At 47.7% G+C, this 15,827-nt stretch overlaps 1 protein-coding gene across 4 annotated transcripts in view; it reads left to right on the top strand.

Moving 5' to 3' along the window:
• Nucleotides 1-15,827, top strand: part of ANKFN1 (ankyrin repeat and fibronectin type III domain containing 1) — a 271,898-nt gene that overhangs the window by 221,092 nt on the left and 34,979 nt on the right. For all 4 annotated transcript variants that reach the window (XM_083598613.1, XM_083598612.1, XM_083598615.1 and 1 more), the window contains exons 12-14: nucleotides 427-559; nucleotides 3,122-3,238; nucleotides 8,799-9,014. In XM_083598613.1, coding sequence (XP_083454739.1) covers nucleotides 427-559; nucleotides 3,122-3,238; nucleotides 8,799-9,014 — 466 coding nt within the window. The remainder of the gene's footprint in view (nucleotides 1-426; nucleotides 560-3,121; nucleotides 3,239-8,798; nucleotides 9,015-15,827) is intronic.

Below are 15,827 nucleotides of genomic sequence, written 5' to 3'. Positions count from 1 at the left end.
TAACACACACACACGCACACACGCACACGCACGCACACACACACACACACACACGTGCACACACACACACACACACACACACACATAATGCTTGATTTCCAAAGGCAGAAAAGTAAAAATCCTGCCGTACCACTTGTCTAAACAGAATTGCTATAAAAACTGACATTGTGAGTTGTTTTGCTTATACAGGGAAGGCAGTATCAACTCCAACATATTTGAAGCTATTTTGCAGTATTTGCTGGAATTTAGTTTTGGGATGTTTCTGGGAAATTCTCATTTCTGGGAACGACAAAGTGAAATCTGTTGCTTCAGTCATTTGCGAGGCCAGGATTAGGCAAACGAAATAGCTCTCTCTAGCTCTGAAATTCTCTGGCCTTCCCAGAACAGCCTTCGAATCACCTTCTTTTCTCATTTTTCCCCCCTCAGAGGGCTCTATTTAGCTGTGATATTTTATTACAAAGACAATATGTTGGTCACCAACGAAGATCAGATCCCGATTGTGGAAATCGATGATTCTCACGCCAGTTCCATTATGCAAGATTTCCTCTGGTTCACAAAGGTACCTTAAACATAACCTGCCATCTCCTCTTGATCAAACTCAACTGACTGGGTCAGTGCAAGGGGGCGGCGGTGTCTTGTTTGGAGCAATGCACATAATCTACTTCCTTTTCACCGACAGCCAGGCCCCCTTCTCACCGACGTGCATTCCTGTGTTGTGTGAGAATATGTTGTTGTGAGCCAAGTCATACGTATATACTGTAGGGAACTGTAGGTGGAATTGAGACTGTAGAGAAGAGCCAGGCATGGTAAGACAGTTTTCTACAGGCTAAATAAAAAGTTAGCCATTGCACCCTCCCTGGGAGGCAGAATGCTTGAACAAACTCGGCTGGAAGAAAGGGATTAATGGAGGAGAGAAGTCATAAGACTTGTAATCACTGGTGGAGGAAGAGAGGTCCGGGGAGAGTGCACCGCCCCTGACAGCATGATCCTGGTGGGGTGCCATCGTGTCTGCCCCCGCGCCCGCGCTGGGTGTCAGGCCCCCGCAGGCAGTGCACCACACCCCCAGAACATGCGCCACGCCCCCCGGACGCACATCACGCCCCCAGGAGGCCAGCCATGCCCCCACCTGCTCTCTGCCCCCCAGTGCCAGAGCATGAAGCTCCGCCACTGCTTGTAATTCTGGTGTAGTGCTTGGGACCAAAGTAGATGTTCAAAACTAGAAGGCCTCCCATCCCTAAACCAATAGATAAATCTCTGGCTTTGGTGAGCAATGTGCAGGATGCATGTTCGCAACCTGCAGCGTTCGCAACTCGTGTCTGTGCGTCTCCATATGCGCGGGTTGTGATTTGGCGCTTCTGCGCATGAGCAAAGCACGATTTAGTGCATCTGCGCATGCGCGGCCGCCGAAGCCCAGAAGTAACCCGTTCCAGTACCTCCGGGATTTGGCGGTCCGCAACCCAAAAAAACGCAACCTGAAGCGTCTGTAACCCGAGGTATGACTGTATTAACGCTCTGCCTCAAATAAATTCAGTATTAAATAAAACAATGACAACCCAATGACTTCAAGCTGCAAGAAAGGAGATTCCAACTAAACTTATGGAAAAAATTTCTGACAGTAAGAGCTGTTCAACAGTGGAACGCACTCCCTCAGGAGGTTGTGGACTCTCCTTCCTTGGAGGTTTTTAAGCAAAGGTTGGACGGCCAACTGTCATGGATGCTTTAGCTGAGATTCCCTCATTGCAGGGGGTTGGACTAGATGACCCTTGGGGTCCCTTTCAACTCTATGATTCTATAACCCCAATTACAATTTTGTGGGGTTAAAGTAGTTCTTTGAGATGTAACATAGGACGTTTCAAAGCTGTCATTTCTAAGGATTGTAACATTTGTTACTATACAAAAGACAACATATCCTCAGTGCCAATAAATAAAAGGTAAAAAGGTAAAGCTAAAGGACCCCTGGACTGTTAAGTCCAGTCAAAGGCGACTATGGGGTTGTGGCAATCATCTCACTTTCAAGCCCAGGAAGACGGCGTATGTCCACAGACAGCTTTCTGGGTCATGTGGCAAGCATGACTAAACCGCTTGTGGTGCAACGGAACACCTTGATGGAAGCCAGAGCGCACAGAAATGCTGCTTACCTTCCCGCCACAGCAGTACCTATTTATCTACTTGCACTGGTATGCTTTCAACCTGCTAGGTTGGCAGAAGCTGGGACAGAGCAACGGGAGCTCACTCCGTCACGGGGATTCGAACCGCTGACCTTCTGATCGGCAAGCCCAAGAGGCTCAGTGGTTTAGACCACAGCGCAACCCTTTACCTTTACCTAAATAAAGGTACTACAAAACAAGGAATGAGGCACTGAAGGGGGCCTACACCATAGGCAAGATGTAATTATAGTTAGGGCCACTGAGTGGTAGTCAGAGAGCTAGACACCAAGGATCCAATCACCAATGCTCAACCTACCTCACAGAGTTGTTGTGGGGATATATTGGTGAGGGAGGGGAGCTGTGTGCATCACCTAGAGCTCCTTGAAGGACAGGTGGGATATAAATCAATCCATAGTGTTCTGGTTATGGACCCTGATACTTTCAAACTATTCCTAGAAGACCCTTCATTCATTCATTCATTGCCCCTGTAAAGCAGTTTTGATTCGTCTGGGATTTGACTGAGGGAGCCTTGCCCCATCCCACTAAGTCTTTGGGCCATAATGGCACAGATGTCCTTTGACAGTATTTTATTGCTTAAAATCCCAAAGGGAAATAGACATGGGGCTGGTATTAGCTACAGCTTCATGGTAAAAGGGGGGAGGAAAGAGTCTCAAACAGCTGGCTAGACATTTGTGAAGAGTTAAGAAGTACCAGATGCAAATGTGACCCTTTCCTCTTGTCACTTCTGGGCCCCACTGACAACACCCAGTGACCTATATTTTAATAGGATGGGTGCACAGATGGACTGGGAGAGATGTGTGCTGTTCACGTTGGCGAGAGACAACGTCATTCTGATCATTTATTAACAGTGCCACCCACAGAACTACAAAATGAACAGCAGCTTACTTTTTTGGGGGGAAAATAAATCCTCTCTTTCTCTCTTCCCCCACAACTACCCACCCCAAATTTTGCAGCTTTCTTGTATGTGGGATGATATCAGGTGGCTGAGACAAAACATGTCTGTCTCCGTGTCATCATCCACCGCCCTCCAAGCCAGGCAGAAAATGCTCTCTGCGACGGCCCAGTTACAGGTCAGTGGCACCGGTGTATTTTTCGGTCGCAGGTTTCCACAGGTTTATGGCTTCGGAGGGCAGGAGGCTGCCAGCTGTCACTTGCTTCAGCACTTCCTGTCCTCTGGGGGAGAATTATCTTCTGCTGCGAAGCAAGCAGCAGAGTCCGACATGCCAGCCAGAGCTTGCAGGCCGTCAATAACAGAAAGAAAGAAAAAAAGAAAGAAAGAAGCGGGGGAGAAATTAAATGTGACACAGCAAATAAATAGCTCAGGTTACATGCTTAATGTAAGTGAATGGTGGCAGTGGCATAGTGTGGGAGGGGCCACAGAGGCAGTTGTCCCGGGTGCAAAATGGTTAGAGGTGCAAAATTTCAACACCTGGCGCTGCCTCAATACAGCCCATTACTGGGCTCCGTTGAAAATGTGAACCAGGAAGTAACCTTTCCAGACAATGGAACATCTCTCTCTCTTTTTTCTTATCTCTGTGGCTGCGATCTCCTGGTTGATGCAGGGGCCGTTAGGCAGTTGGATGCGCATGCGTACTCCGTCTGTTGCCCTCCCACCCACCCACCACTTCTGTGCAGCCCCGGGCACTGGCAACCCACGCTATGCCACTGAATGGTGGTCAGCTGGTGGTCTGTGGGCTGAATGGATCTGGCAGGACCTGACCTGCCAGGACCTGCACACATTCATACACAGAGATAGACACACGCACCCCTAGGTTATTGTGCCATAGAGGCCTCCTGGCCGTCCTCTCATCTTGTCCTTGGAAGGTCATCCTCCATATGAGCTGTCAGATTGTGTGACTTGCCCCTCCCGTTCCTAGTGACGCCATGTTCATGGAGAAACAAGTGGAGAGGCTGAGCCATTGGGGCGAATGGGACGCTGCCCCACCAGCCTCAGTCAGGCCTCAGTCACCCCAATCCCCAACCTGCTTTCCAACTTACACCCAGTACTTAGTCTCAATGTTTTGCTTTTGTAGAACTCAACAGAGACAGGCACGCCAACTCCTAGAGGTGGAGGTGTCTTCAGCCACCTCAAGATCTGCTGCCAGTGGGCTAGGTCCCCTCAATGAGGAGGTTGAACACAGAGCCAAGCATGGCACAGTTCAGTGGCCGGCTCCTCTTGAGTGAGAGAGAGGAAGCTGTGTCACATTGCGCTCCATGCTCAGCCTCCTCCCGACAATGTGAAGTCACACACACACAACATGTGATGTGCGCATAACATCGCACTTGTGCAATGGGGCCCTCAATCCTGAGTGCAAGACAGCACCTCTGGTCAGGGAAGGGGATGAGGGACAAAACTGGAATTTGTTAGCTCTCTCAATGGCGCTGGCATCATTGACTGTCAGTCTCCTTTGCCTTCCAAACCTCCAATCCCCAGTGGGCTCCAACCACCACAGGGAATGATTCTGACTCCCAAGTACCTTAGCAGGCACATGACAATCCAGTCCCAAGACTGTCTGAAGAAGACTGCCATCAGTCCCAGGACTATGGTGGATTTAAGATAGGCACCTGCAGGACCCAGGAGGAACCCCAGGTGATGGTTCTGCTACCGTTTGATTTTGATGACATTTTAGGTGGGGACTGTGACCCACAGGCCTGATGCAGCCCACCAGACTTCCCCCTTTGGCCCATTATGGCTAAGCTACACTCACCTGCCCCACACTTGAAATCACATATGATATCAAGTGTGAGGCAGGTAAAAACACAGCTGGGCCAAAAAGTGGTAGAGGGCACCTTCAAAGCCCTATGCAGTTCTTTGCATGCCCCAGCAACCAGCTGGTCACCGAAGTCTGTACCTAGTTGTCCACAGTGCTTTGAAGCCCTGATGATCAGCTCTCTGCAAGCCACGTGCATCAAAACTGTTCAACTAACATCACTGCAACATCGAGTGATCAACAGATGAGATGCCCTATCTACCCTGTGGCGTAGCAGAGGTTTTCGGTGCCCAGGGCAGGTGCACACACACTGGGAGGGAGGGCTCCAGCCCAGCCCAGCCCTCACTGTCGACGTGACCAGAGTGACTCCCCCCCCCCCACTGGATCAAAGTGGGGTCATGCTGAGCTGCCTCTCCGCCCGCACAGAGGGGAGACCCACTGGCCAACATGGCCCTTGGTGGGTGGAGAGGAACACCGGGCCGAGCCATGCTGGGGGTGCTTGCGGTGAGGGCACTTGCTTCACACCCACTCAAAAGTTGTACACCTGGGGCCATGGTCCCCCTAGCACTCCCCGCTCTAAGCCCCTGGCCCTATCCACCTGTCAGATTTAGCCAGCTGGCCAGATCCAATCCCCATCCCTTGTTTCGCAGAGAAGAATAGTTCACCATGTCTCATGGGGGGTCTAGTTTCCCGTCGATGCTCAGATGCTTACAGGTTTATGCTTACACAAGCATCCCAACCCACAAGTTGGCTTGCAGAGCTCAATATTTTCTACCTAATGCACCATTCGCTGTGTGAGAAATGAATGCCGTGGAGAATTCGGCTTTAAAAATCCCATGCTCCCTCGCCCGCATGTGCAAATTGTGCCCAGCTGCACAGCCAGCCTGAATAAGAGGCCCTGAGTTGTAGTCTGTTGCCCCTGTGGCAAAAGAAATAGAGCACTAAACGTGTTCATACGACCTCTTTATGATAAATAAAATAAGTCTATCCGACTCTCTGAGCAACTTTTTACGGGCAGCCGAAGAGAAGAGGGCCCGTAAGGATACAGAACGCCTACTGTGTGCAGTAGAGGGCAATGCCTACAGCTAAAATAGCTACTTAAAGCCATTTCTAAATGGCAGTCACTGTGTCGGGCAGCTCTGGAGTGCTCTGGTTATAAACAATTTTAATAATGCTGTTCAGAAGTAAATAGTGCCTGCTAAGTGCAGATAAAGTCAGCTCAGGGTGGCTTTATCTCTCAGATGAGAATGTCATTAAGGTTAATGTCCAGGCGCTCTGCTTTCATACATGTACAATGTGCCACATTGTCAATTCAGCTTTTTCCTTTTAAACAGCTCCCACCCCTGACTCGCTGACTGTAGATCTTTTGAGAACTTCCAAAGCAAGGAGCATATTTTAAATGCTAGGGATTTTTCTTTTTTTCTTTTTGAGACATCTGGGCATCTCTTCAGGAGCTGATTGCTACGGAGTCAACATGCCTTATAAGGAGGTACTTTATTGATGGATACGAACCCCAGCAATTGCCTGCCTAGTTTAGCATTCTGTTTCCAGTGGTGATTAGCCTGTACACATCTAGAAAGGCCCGCCAGATTCCTCCGAGATGTTGACCTGGCCAGAATCACGATCTTGCAGGAAGTTCTGCTGCAGAAGTCCTGTTAGAATGCAGTGGTCCATTGTCTTATAAAGACAGAGAACTGATCTCACACATGGTAACTGCTGCAAGAATGTTTGCTGCCAAGTATCAGAAGGAAATAAAAAAATATATCCACCGGTTAAAAGAACAGTTGAATAAAATATGTGAAACTGGACAACTTTTAGGCTAACTTTTGTGGCTCCTTCGAAATTATTCATCTTAGCAGTTGACTATGTACAACTTTTGAATGTTTTAGTTTCAGCATATTAATGTAAAACAACAATGACAACAGTATTAAACGAATGGCAGCTGCGCAGCCATAGAACCCGTGTACATCTCCCATTCATTTTGCCCTTAGGCCGATATTATTTCATTTCCTTTTTAAAGTCTCTCTCCCCGCCCCCCCTTCAGCTTTCATTCATTCTGCCAGAATGCTTTCATATTCATGGCCGAAGCTGTTTTCTCGAACACACTGTGCTTTTTATAGAAATATATTCCAGATAAATCGACACATTCTGTAGCCCTAAACAACTCCAGCAAACGGCACCTTTCAGACTTGGCTGTATTTTTGATGCCCTTTCCGCTTAAGAAGATAGAAACCCAGATACGTTACTGATGACGAAAGGAGAGTATCCCAATAGTTTCTCTCTGTATGTTGGCCTACGGTCAAGAGAAGATTCCGAGCATGTACTGCCTTATTATAGAGTCTAACATGTGAACCAGCCCTATAAACCACAGATCTAAACCTTTGTGACCCTCCAGATGTTGCTTAATTACTACTCCCATCATCCTTGACCATTGGCCATGCTGGCCGAGGCTGGTGGGAGTTGGAGTCAGCAACATCTGGAGTACCACAGGTTCCCCACCCCTGCTGTCAAATATTCATACATATTCTACCCAGCCGTCCTGGCATAACTTTTCCTGAGCTGCACTGAGGGATACACGGAGAGAGTTTCAAACGGATCTCCATCTTGGATTAATTCTCCTTCCTTTGAAGTAAGTGTGAAAACTCCCATTACCATCTGTGAGAAGAGATCTAAGGCAATGGATGTGGTCCATTTCCATTAAAGCTCAATGGGAGCTTTGCCATTGGTTTCGGTGCGATGTGATTTATGGCCTATGCCAGACTCCTTTTCTTGTTCTCTCTCTCTCTTTTCCATTTGTGTTTGTCAATTAACTGGCAACAATGCAGCAGAATGGAACGTTTGCCTCACTTTCGGCTCAGTGGCATAGGAGGGGTTCGCAGCTCAGCGGCAGAGCACATGTTCAGTGTGCAGACAGATCCATGCTCAAACCCCAGCAGAAGGGAGTATCATAAATCCTGGAAAGCTGTTGCTACCAGGAAATGCTGGTCTAGATGGACCAACGGCCATAGTTGCTATAAGGTCATGGCACATATGTCACCCTTCGTCTTTACAATGTCTTCTGACCTATATATGTGTGTATGTATAGATTGATATAGGTATACAGCCATACCTTGGTTGTCGAACAGAATCTGTTCTGGAAGTCCGTTCGACTTCCGAAAATGTTCGACAACCAAGGTGCGGCTTCTGATTGGCTGCAGGAGCTTCCTGCACCCAATCAGAAGCCGCGGAAGCCGCATCGGAAGTTCAGCTTCCAAAGAACACTCGCAAACTCACTTCTGGGTTTGCGGTGATTGGGAGCCGATTTGTTCAGGAGCCAAGCCATTTGAGTACCAAGGTAGGACTGTATTTGAACTGCGGTTACATAATTACTGGACAAGATATACAGTGGTACCTCGGTTTTCAAATGTAATCCGTTCCGGAAGACCATTCCGAAATGTTTGAAAACCAATTCATTTACTCCTGGAAGCATTTACTTACGGAAAACTCAATACAGAAGCCGTGTGGCACGTTCGACTTCCAAAAAGCGTTCTAAAATGGAAGCAGCTACTTCCGGGTTTTTGGCGTTCAAAAACCAAAATGTTTGACTTCCGAGACATTCAAAAACCGATATACCAGGCACAGTGAGTCTGTCATTGCAGCACATCTGCAGACTCACCAGGAGGGATATAGCCAGCTGCTCATGTTTGGAATTTACCATCTTGCAAAAGTGGGGAAGGTGTAAAGCTGATGTTGTGGATATTTTAAAGGCCCAGCTGTTATGCTGTCCTTTCCTCTTGCATTGGCCAGCTGTTCTGGTAGCAGTTCCACTCAGGTCCCCAGATCATCGACGGTGTATATATACCAGTATTTGTGAAAATAAGCCAATAATGATGCTTTCTGATGTATTTCATTTCCCATCTCTCCCACCTGCCGCATAAAGAATCTGCTTGGTACACACAACTTGGGCCGAGTCTACTATGAACCAATCAAGGACCGGCATGGCAATATCATCATAGTTACAATAAGAGAAGTGGAGACTCTCTATTCCTTTTTTAATGGCAAGTGGATGCAGATATCCAAACTACAAAGCCAGAGGAAATCCCTTTCAACACCGGAAGAGCCAGTTGCATTGGACATCTTGCTCATCACAATCCAGGTATCTTTTTGCTATGTTAAACTTTTCAACTAACCAAGCTTTCCTTCTGGGGGGGGGGAAGGACCCTGAAAATTGGGGACCCAGCAACTGAAATGCAGCTCACTACAGAATCATAGAATGGTAGAATTGGAAGGGACCCCCAAGGGTCATCTAGTCCAACCCCCTGCAATGCAGGAATATGTAGCTGTTCTATATGGGATCGAGCCTGCGACCTTGATGGTTATCAGCACCATACTCTAACTCAGGCTTCCTCAACCTCGGCCCTCCAGATGTTTTGAGACTACAATTCCCACCATCCCTGACTACTGGTCCTGCTAGCTAGGGATCATGGGAGTTGTAGGCCAAAAACATCTGGAGGGCTGAGTTGGAGGAAGCCTACTCTGAGCTGTTTAGTGGAAATTTGTCTTTGGGGCATGGGCAGCCAATTTTCTCTTTTTCAAAAAGAGCAACCACTATGGGGCACAGCCCATATGACGGGTGGGACAATGGCCAACGTTATATCAGCACTGCACCGGCTGGGCTCAGCCCCAGATGCACACACCAGATCAAGATTTAATTTGGTTGAACTTAGTGTCGGACCAATTGCCAAGGGGCCAAAGTTCAACTACTGGGAGGTCTGGATAGCCCAAGTCATTCGAAAGTCTTTGCTGAATCGACACCCACCTAGGAACACCAGGCAAACAAGCCGAGTTAAGAATTCTGGGCAAAAGCAGAAAGATGGGGACAAATGCAGGAGGAGAAAAATCAGGCAGAGGCTCAGCAAGATGGTGATTTCAAGAGAGCTAGGCAAAAACAACAGAACCTGAATGCCAGAAAATGTTCAACAAGAAGCAGGGTGGCTGTGGCACTTTAACAATCAGGACCAAAAGACATCCAGCCAAGAAACTGTGTCCTGGCATATGATCCCATGGCCCTTTCTTCTCATATAGCTTGGTAGAGCGTGAAATGCCAAACTGGGAGTGCAGGAAAACCTCACAGGCAGCCCTGGCACAAGAAACCAGAGCCAACTCCCTGGCTTCAACGGAGCCCTGCTTCTGTCTCCCTCCTATATTAGCTATTGCGAGCATTTATCTCGCCGACCCATTTAACTCCATAATGGCTCCGGAGAAGCCAGCTGGAGCAATCGGAATTAAGCACTGAAAATCAGCAGCTCATAATAAACCACATCGCCGCTCTCCCCATTGGGGCTTTTGCCTAATTTAAAAGAGATGTGAGAGCGAAAATAGGCTCACTGGATCTACGCTAGGCTTGTGGTATTCAAAATGCATTACACGTATGAAAAAGCAGGGTGAGGAGAACAGAGTATATTTTTATATAAGGACCAACCCCCACCCCACCCCCCCAAAAAAACCACCCCAGGTCTGATCACATTTCCACCAAGTTCCCATTGCGGGCAGGGGGCAGTTCTCTTAATGATCATCAAATGGGTATTTTGTTCATGAAAAGCTTGTGACAATGAAGATCTGATTGCCTTGCTTGGAGCCAAGCATAGCAATGGCAGATAATGCAACAGTTTCAGGAGTGAAGGCATGGGGCCGGGTGCCTTAATTCTCACCCTCTCCAGTGGCACACATAACTCAGGATGGCAGCTGGCTTCATTTATTAGAGTAATCTTTAAGGAATGCTCTCTATCTAGGTAAAGGTAAAGGGACCCCTGACCATTAGGTCCAGTCGTGGCTGACTCTGGGGTTGCAGTGCTCATCTCTCTTTATTGGCCGAGGGAGCCGGCGTACAGCTTCTGGGTCATGTGGCCAGCATGACTAAGCCGCTTCTGGTGAACCAGAGCAGCGCATTGAAATGCCGTTTACCTTCCCGCCAGAGCGGTACCTATTTATCTACTTGCACTTTGATGTGCTTTCGAACTGCTAGGTGGGCAGGAGCTGGCACCGAGCAACGGGAGCTCACCCCGTCGCGGGGATTCAAACCACCGACCTTCTGATCAGCAAATCCTAGGCTCTGTGGTTTAACCCACAGCACCACCCACGTCCCTATCTATTGCGCCCCTAATGCTTTCTTTCTTTTGCTTTATAGACGCTAGTTACCGTATTTTTCGCTCTATAACACGCACCAGACCATAACACGCACATAGTTTTTAGAGGAGGAAAACAAGAAAAAAAATATTCTAAACGAAACAGTGGATGTATGATTTTTGTGGTTCATGCTGTGGCCACAGACATGTGATCTGACAGTGAGTTTGGAGTAGCCCAATGCAAAAATCCTGAGGATCCATGTGGATCCATGCTTTCTAACCACGTTTTTGCACCACTGCGACCCCAGGCAACAGTGGGTGCGTGATTTTTTTTGGTGCAAGATGTAGCCATGGACATGCTATGTGATCTGATGGTGAATTTGGGGTGACCCAGTGCAACAATCCTGAGGATCCATGTGGATCCGTGCTTTGTAACCACGTTTTGAGTGCGGAGGGAAGGAAAAGCACTCAAGGGACAAGGAGCACGTGTGGGGTGTGTGGAGAAGGATGCTGCTAACAATGCTATTTAGCAAGCTGAGTGGGGAGGAGAGAGGGACAGAGAGCCTGCTTGCTTTAAAGGAGCCAACCTCTCCTCTCCCGCTTTGCTCCTTTAAAGCAAGCAGGCTCTCTGTCCCTCTCTCCTCCCCACACAGCGGCTCTTCCCCCGCTTTGCTGTTTCAAAGCGAGCCACGGAGGAGGGAAGGAAGGGGAACCATGGATCCTCTGCTCACAACTGCAGCAGATCCCCCCCCCCCGCCACCCGTAGGCATTCGCTCCATAGCACGCACAGACATTTCCCTTTACTTTCTAGGAGGAAAAAAGTGAGTGTTATGGTGCAAAAAATACGGTAAGTACATGACAATGGGTGGTGCCAGCCCACTTGGTGTTCTCTTTCTGATCATAAAGATACTTGTGTTGCAAGAATGGAAAGTGGCTCATGTTAGGTGGCTGATTTTATTCCGGCAGCAAAGTTTTGCAGCCAGTAGGGCTGACGCGTCCAGGACTTTCCCTGACATCAGTCTGACGTGGACCAATTGTCTTCAGGAGTTTTAACGGCATTGTATTTCCAAGCACAAAAAGGAGCAGTACCCAATGATCTGCTTATTGGATACTTTCTCCATAGGGCTGAGGACTCTTAACCACAGCTTCTAGGGGATTGGCAAACTGGGCCCTTGAGAATAGCAGCGGCAGACCACTGCGAGCTTGCGCTGCAGGTTTTTTTTTGCAAAGTGGCATTTGCAAAAGGTTTTGACAATGTGTTTATTTCATTTATGGATCGCTTCCCCTAAGCCCTCTCAAAGGGATCTGCAACATATATAAAAACAGTAGCAAACAATGGCATGTAAAAAATACTTTTTTAAAAAACAACAACTCTGAATATAAAAACAGTTTAAAACAACAACACATGCATGAAATCAATTCAGATCCAGGACAGATACCACCCTGGGGTAAAGCTTTTAGGAAGCTAGTTGAAAGTTGAACCTCTTTGGCAGATGCCAAAACCCCATAGAGAAGGTTTTTGCCCAATGTGCATTGGAGAGACTTCTAAGCGGCAGGTGCCACCACACTATAGGCCCAATTTTTATACCACGCGGAACAGACCTCCTGGTAGGATGGCATATGCAGGATGCCCTGCCCTGCAAAACACAGTGACCAGTTGGATATGTAGGGAATGAAGCTATCGTTCAGGTTTATTGGACTCAACCTTGAATTCAGCCTGGCACCTAATTGGTAGGCAGTGCTGTTGCTTTGGCAGCAGCATAACTCCCCTCCCTAGTGGGCAACTGAGCTGCCACATTTTGCCCTAGCTGCAGTTTCCAGGTCAGCCTCAAGGACGGCCCCACCTAGAGCACATTGCAGTAATCCAATCCTGAGGTCACCAGCACATGGATGACAGGGTTTAGCCCAGGCTTCCTAAACCTCGGCCCTCCAGATGTTTTGAGACTACAGTTCCCATCATCCCTGACCACTGATCCTGCTAGCTAGGGATCATGGGAGTTGTAGGCCAAAAACATCTGGAGGGCTGAGGCTGAAGAAGCCTGGTTTAAGCTAACCTGATCCAGAAATGGATGTACGTGTCTTACCAACCGAAGCTGGCCAAAGACAGCCTTAGCCACAGGGGTACCTCTGGACAATAAACCTGCTCCTTCATGAGTATAAAGGTAAAGGGTGAAGGGACCCCTGACCATTAGGTCCAGCCGTGACCGAGTCTGGGGTTGCGGCGCTCATCTTGCTTTATTGGCCAAGGGAGCCGGCGTACAGCTTCCGGGTCATGTGGCCAGCATGACTAAGCCGCTTCTGGCGAACCAGGGCAGTGCACGGAAACGCTGTTTACCTTCCCACCAGAGTGGTACCTATTTATCTACTTGCACTGGTGTGCTTTTGAACTGCCAGGTTGGCAGGAGCAGGGAGCGAGCAACGGGAGATCACCCCGTCGTGGGGATTCGAACCGCCGACCTTCTGATCGGCAAGTCCTAGGCTCTGTGGTTTAACCCACAGCGCCACCCACATCCCCCATCCAAAACTGGCAATTGGCCAATCACCTAGATGTCCATTGCTCAATCAGCATGCATCTTATTCCAGAATGTTTTAGCTCTCGATGGACTGCAGCTGTAGCTCACTGTTGACACTTGTAAGCCACTGCCACTGGGTGGCATCAAAAGCCCATGCACTAACTTGGCTGCCACCTGGTACCCAAGCATGGGGGAAGGGGGCAATTTCTTCACCACATTCCAGTGTTGCACCTGCCCATCTCCTGCTTCTGACGTTTGAAGTGTATGTTGCCCTTTTTCTGTCGGTACACCTAGGCAATTATTTCATCTGCTCTTATCATGATGAAGGTCTTTGCGGAAGAATTTAGGTTATCTGAGTGGAGTTTGGGGTGCAAATAATATGTAGAAACAGTTTTAATTCTCAACGAAGAAGAAAGGATAGAAAAAGATACACAGGACAGGAGATCCAGGAAGGCATCTCAAGTGGTCAAGGCTTGATTTTGAAAGGGAAATGGTCTTAAAAATAGGGTATCGCTCACTGCCAGCTTTTGGAGCCACTGACTAGAGCAGGATTTCCCAAGTTTGGGTCTCCAGTTGACTTTGGACTTCGGTTCCCATCATCCCTAGATAGCAGGACCAGTGGTCAGGGATGATAGCAGTTGTAGTCCAAAGTCAGCTGGGGACCCAGATTTGGGAAACCCTGAATTAGAAGAATGATGCTTCTGCTTTTCAGGTGCTGAAATGTAAGCAACATTTTCTAGACCCAATTTTTGGCTGTGTGGGCTCACAAAGCATTTTACTTCAAGCCTAGCTTGAGCCAAACCTTGCCAATACTGAGATGCCAATCAATTTGTATTCATACACTCCATAAATATGTGCGAGGTGCCCCTGAGAAATTGTGCAAACTTTCAGTGAGACTTTCAAAAAGATCGCTTCTTTATATTGTTTGAGGCAAACATCTGCTGGCAACTTGGGCGTGTGGAGAATCGCTCTGTCCCCCATGGGAAATGTTGCTAGGGTCATCTTGACACCAGAGCGAAGTCAACAGCAGACATTCAGTAAAGAGCCAGTAAAGGCTATCATTGGCCGAGCAAGATCCCACCCTGAGCTGAAAGCCTTTCTAGACAACCCTTCCTGAGGAGGAGAGCCAATGGCTAGCCTGGGTAGGTGGAGTCATTCTAGTACTCTTTAGTGGCTAGAGAGATGTTGTTGTGCATAGATTTGGTAGACCACCACATAGAGCAGTTGTTCGCAAGGTCATGGGTTCCTGGCTCTCAAAAAAGTTCTGTTGAGTCTACATAGAATCATGGAATTCTAAAGTTGGAGGACCATCTCTAGTCCAACTCCCTGCAATGTAGGAATATGCAGCTGTCCCAAATGGGGATCGAACCTGCAACCTTGGCGTTATCAGCACCACGCTCCAACCAATTGAGCTATCCAGGCTCAAATGCTAAGGTTAACAGTGAGAACGGCATAAGCATATAAGATCCCTGCCTGATCAGGCCAAAGGCCCACCTAGTCCCAAGGCTGATGTGGTCCAGCATTCTGTTCCCACAGGCACTGCCCAGATGGTTGGGGGAAGCCCACAAGCAAGACTTGAGCGCAACAGCACTCTGTCGACCTGCGAATTCAGCAAGTAGTATAGGCATAATGTCTCTGGCAGTGGAGGTAGAACACAGCCATCATGGCTGGGACTCATTTTTCCTCCGTGAATTTGTCTTTTTTTTAAAAAAATAAATTTTTATTAGTTTTCCATACATTCATACAATTTTATCCAAATTTTACCTGATTTTAACAAAATTCAAATTTTGGACTTCCTTCAACTTCTCTGATAATCATCCATTTTTACCCTTTAATACGCATTTCTTTAATTGCACTGCCATTTGTCTTCCCTCCTTTTTCTATTTACTTTCAGCAATACCTTTTAAAAAAAATTACAGTGCTTCTTGAAACCCCACTAGCGTTGTTTGAACCTCACATACATTTTTCAGATAATCTACAAATTTTCCCCAATCTTCGATGAACTTTTGGTTTCGGGCATATCTTATTTTCCCAGTCAATTTGTCCAGTTCCGCATAGTCAGTCAATTTCATTCTCCATTCTTGAAGCGTCGGTATTTCCTCTTGTTTCCATTTCTGGGCCAATAGAATTCTTGCTGCCGTAACTGCATACTGGAAAAGTTTATAGTCTTTTCTTCTTATATCTTTTCCTGTAATCCCTAAAAGAAAGGCTTCTGGTTTCTTAACAAAAGTGAATTTGTCTAATCTGCCTATAAAGCCAGAAAGGCTGGTGGCCGCCACTACCTCTTTCATGGAATTGTAGATTTGAAAGGGACCCCGAGGGTTACCCAGT

Source organism: Podarcis filfolensis (genome assembly GCF_964270895.1).
Source record: "Podarcis filfolensis genome assembly, chromosome: 2".
NCBI lineage: Eukaryota > Metazoa > Chordata > Lepidosauria > Squamata > Lacertidae > Podarcis > Podarcis filfolensis.
Note: the sequence above shows the minus strand (reverse complement) of the source record. Positions and strands in the feature narration are given on the sequence as shown.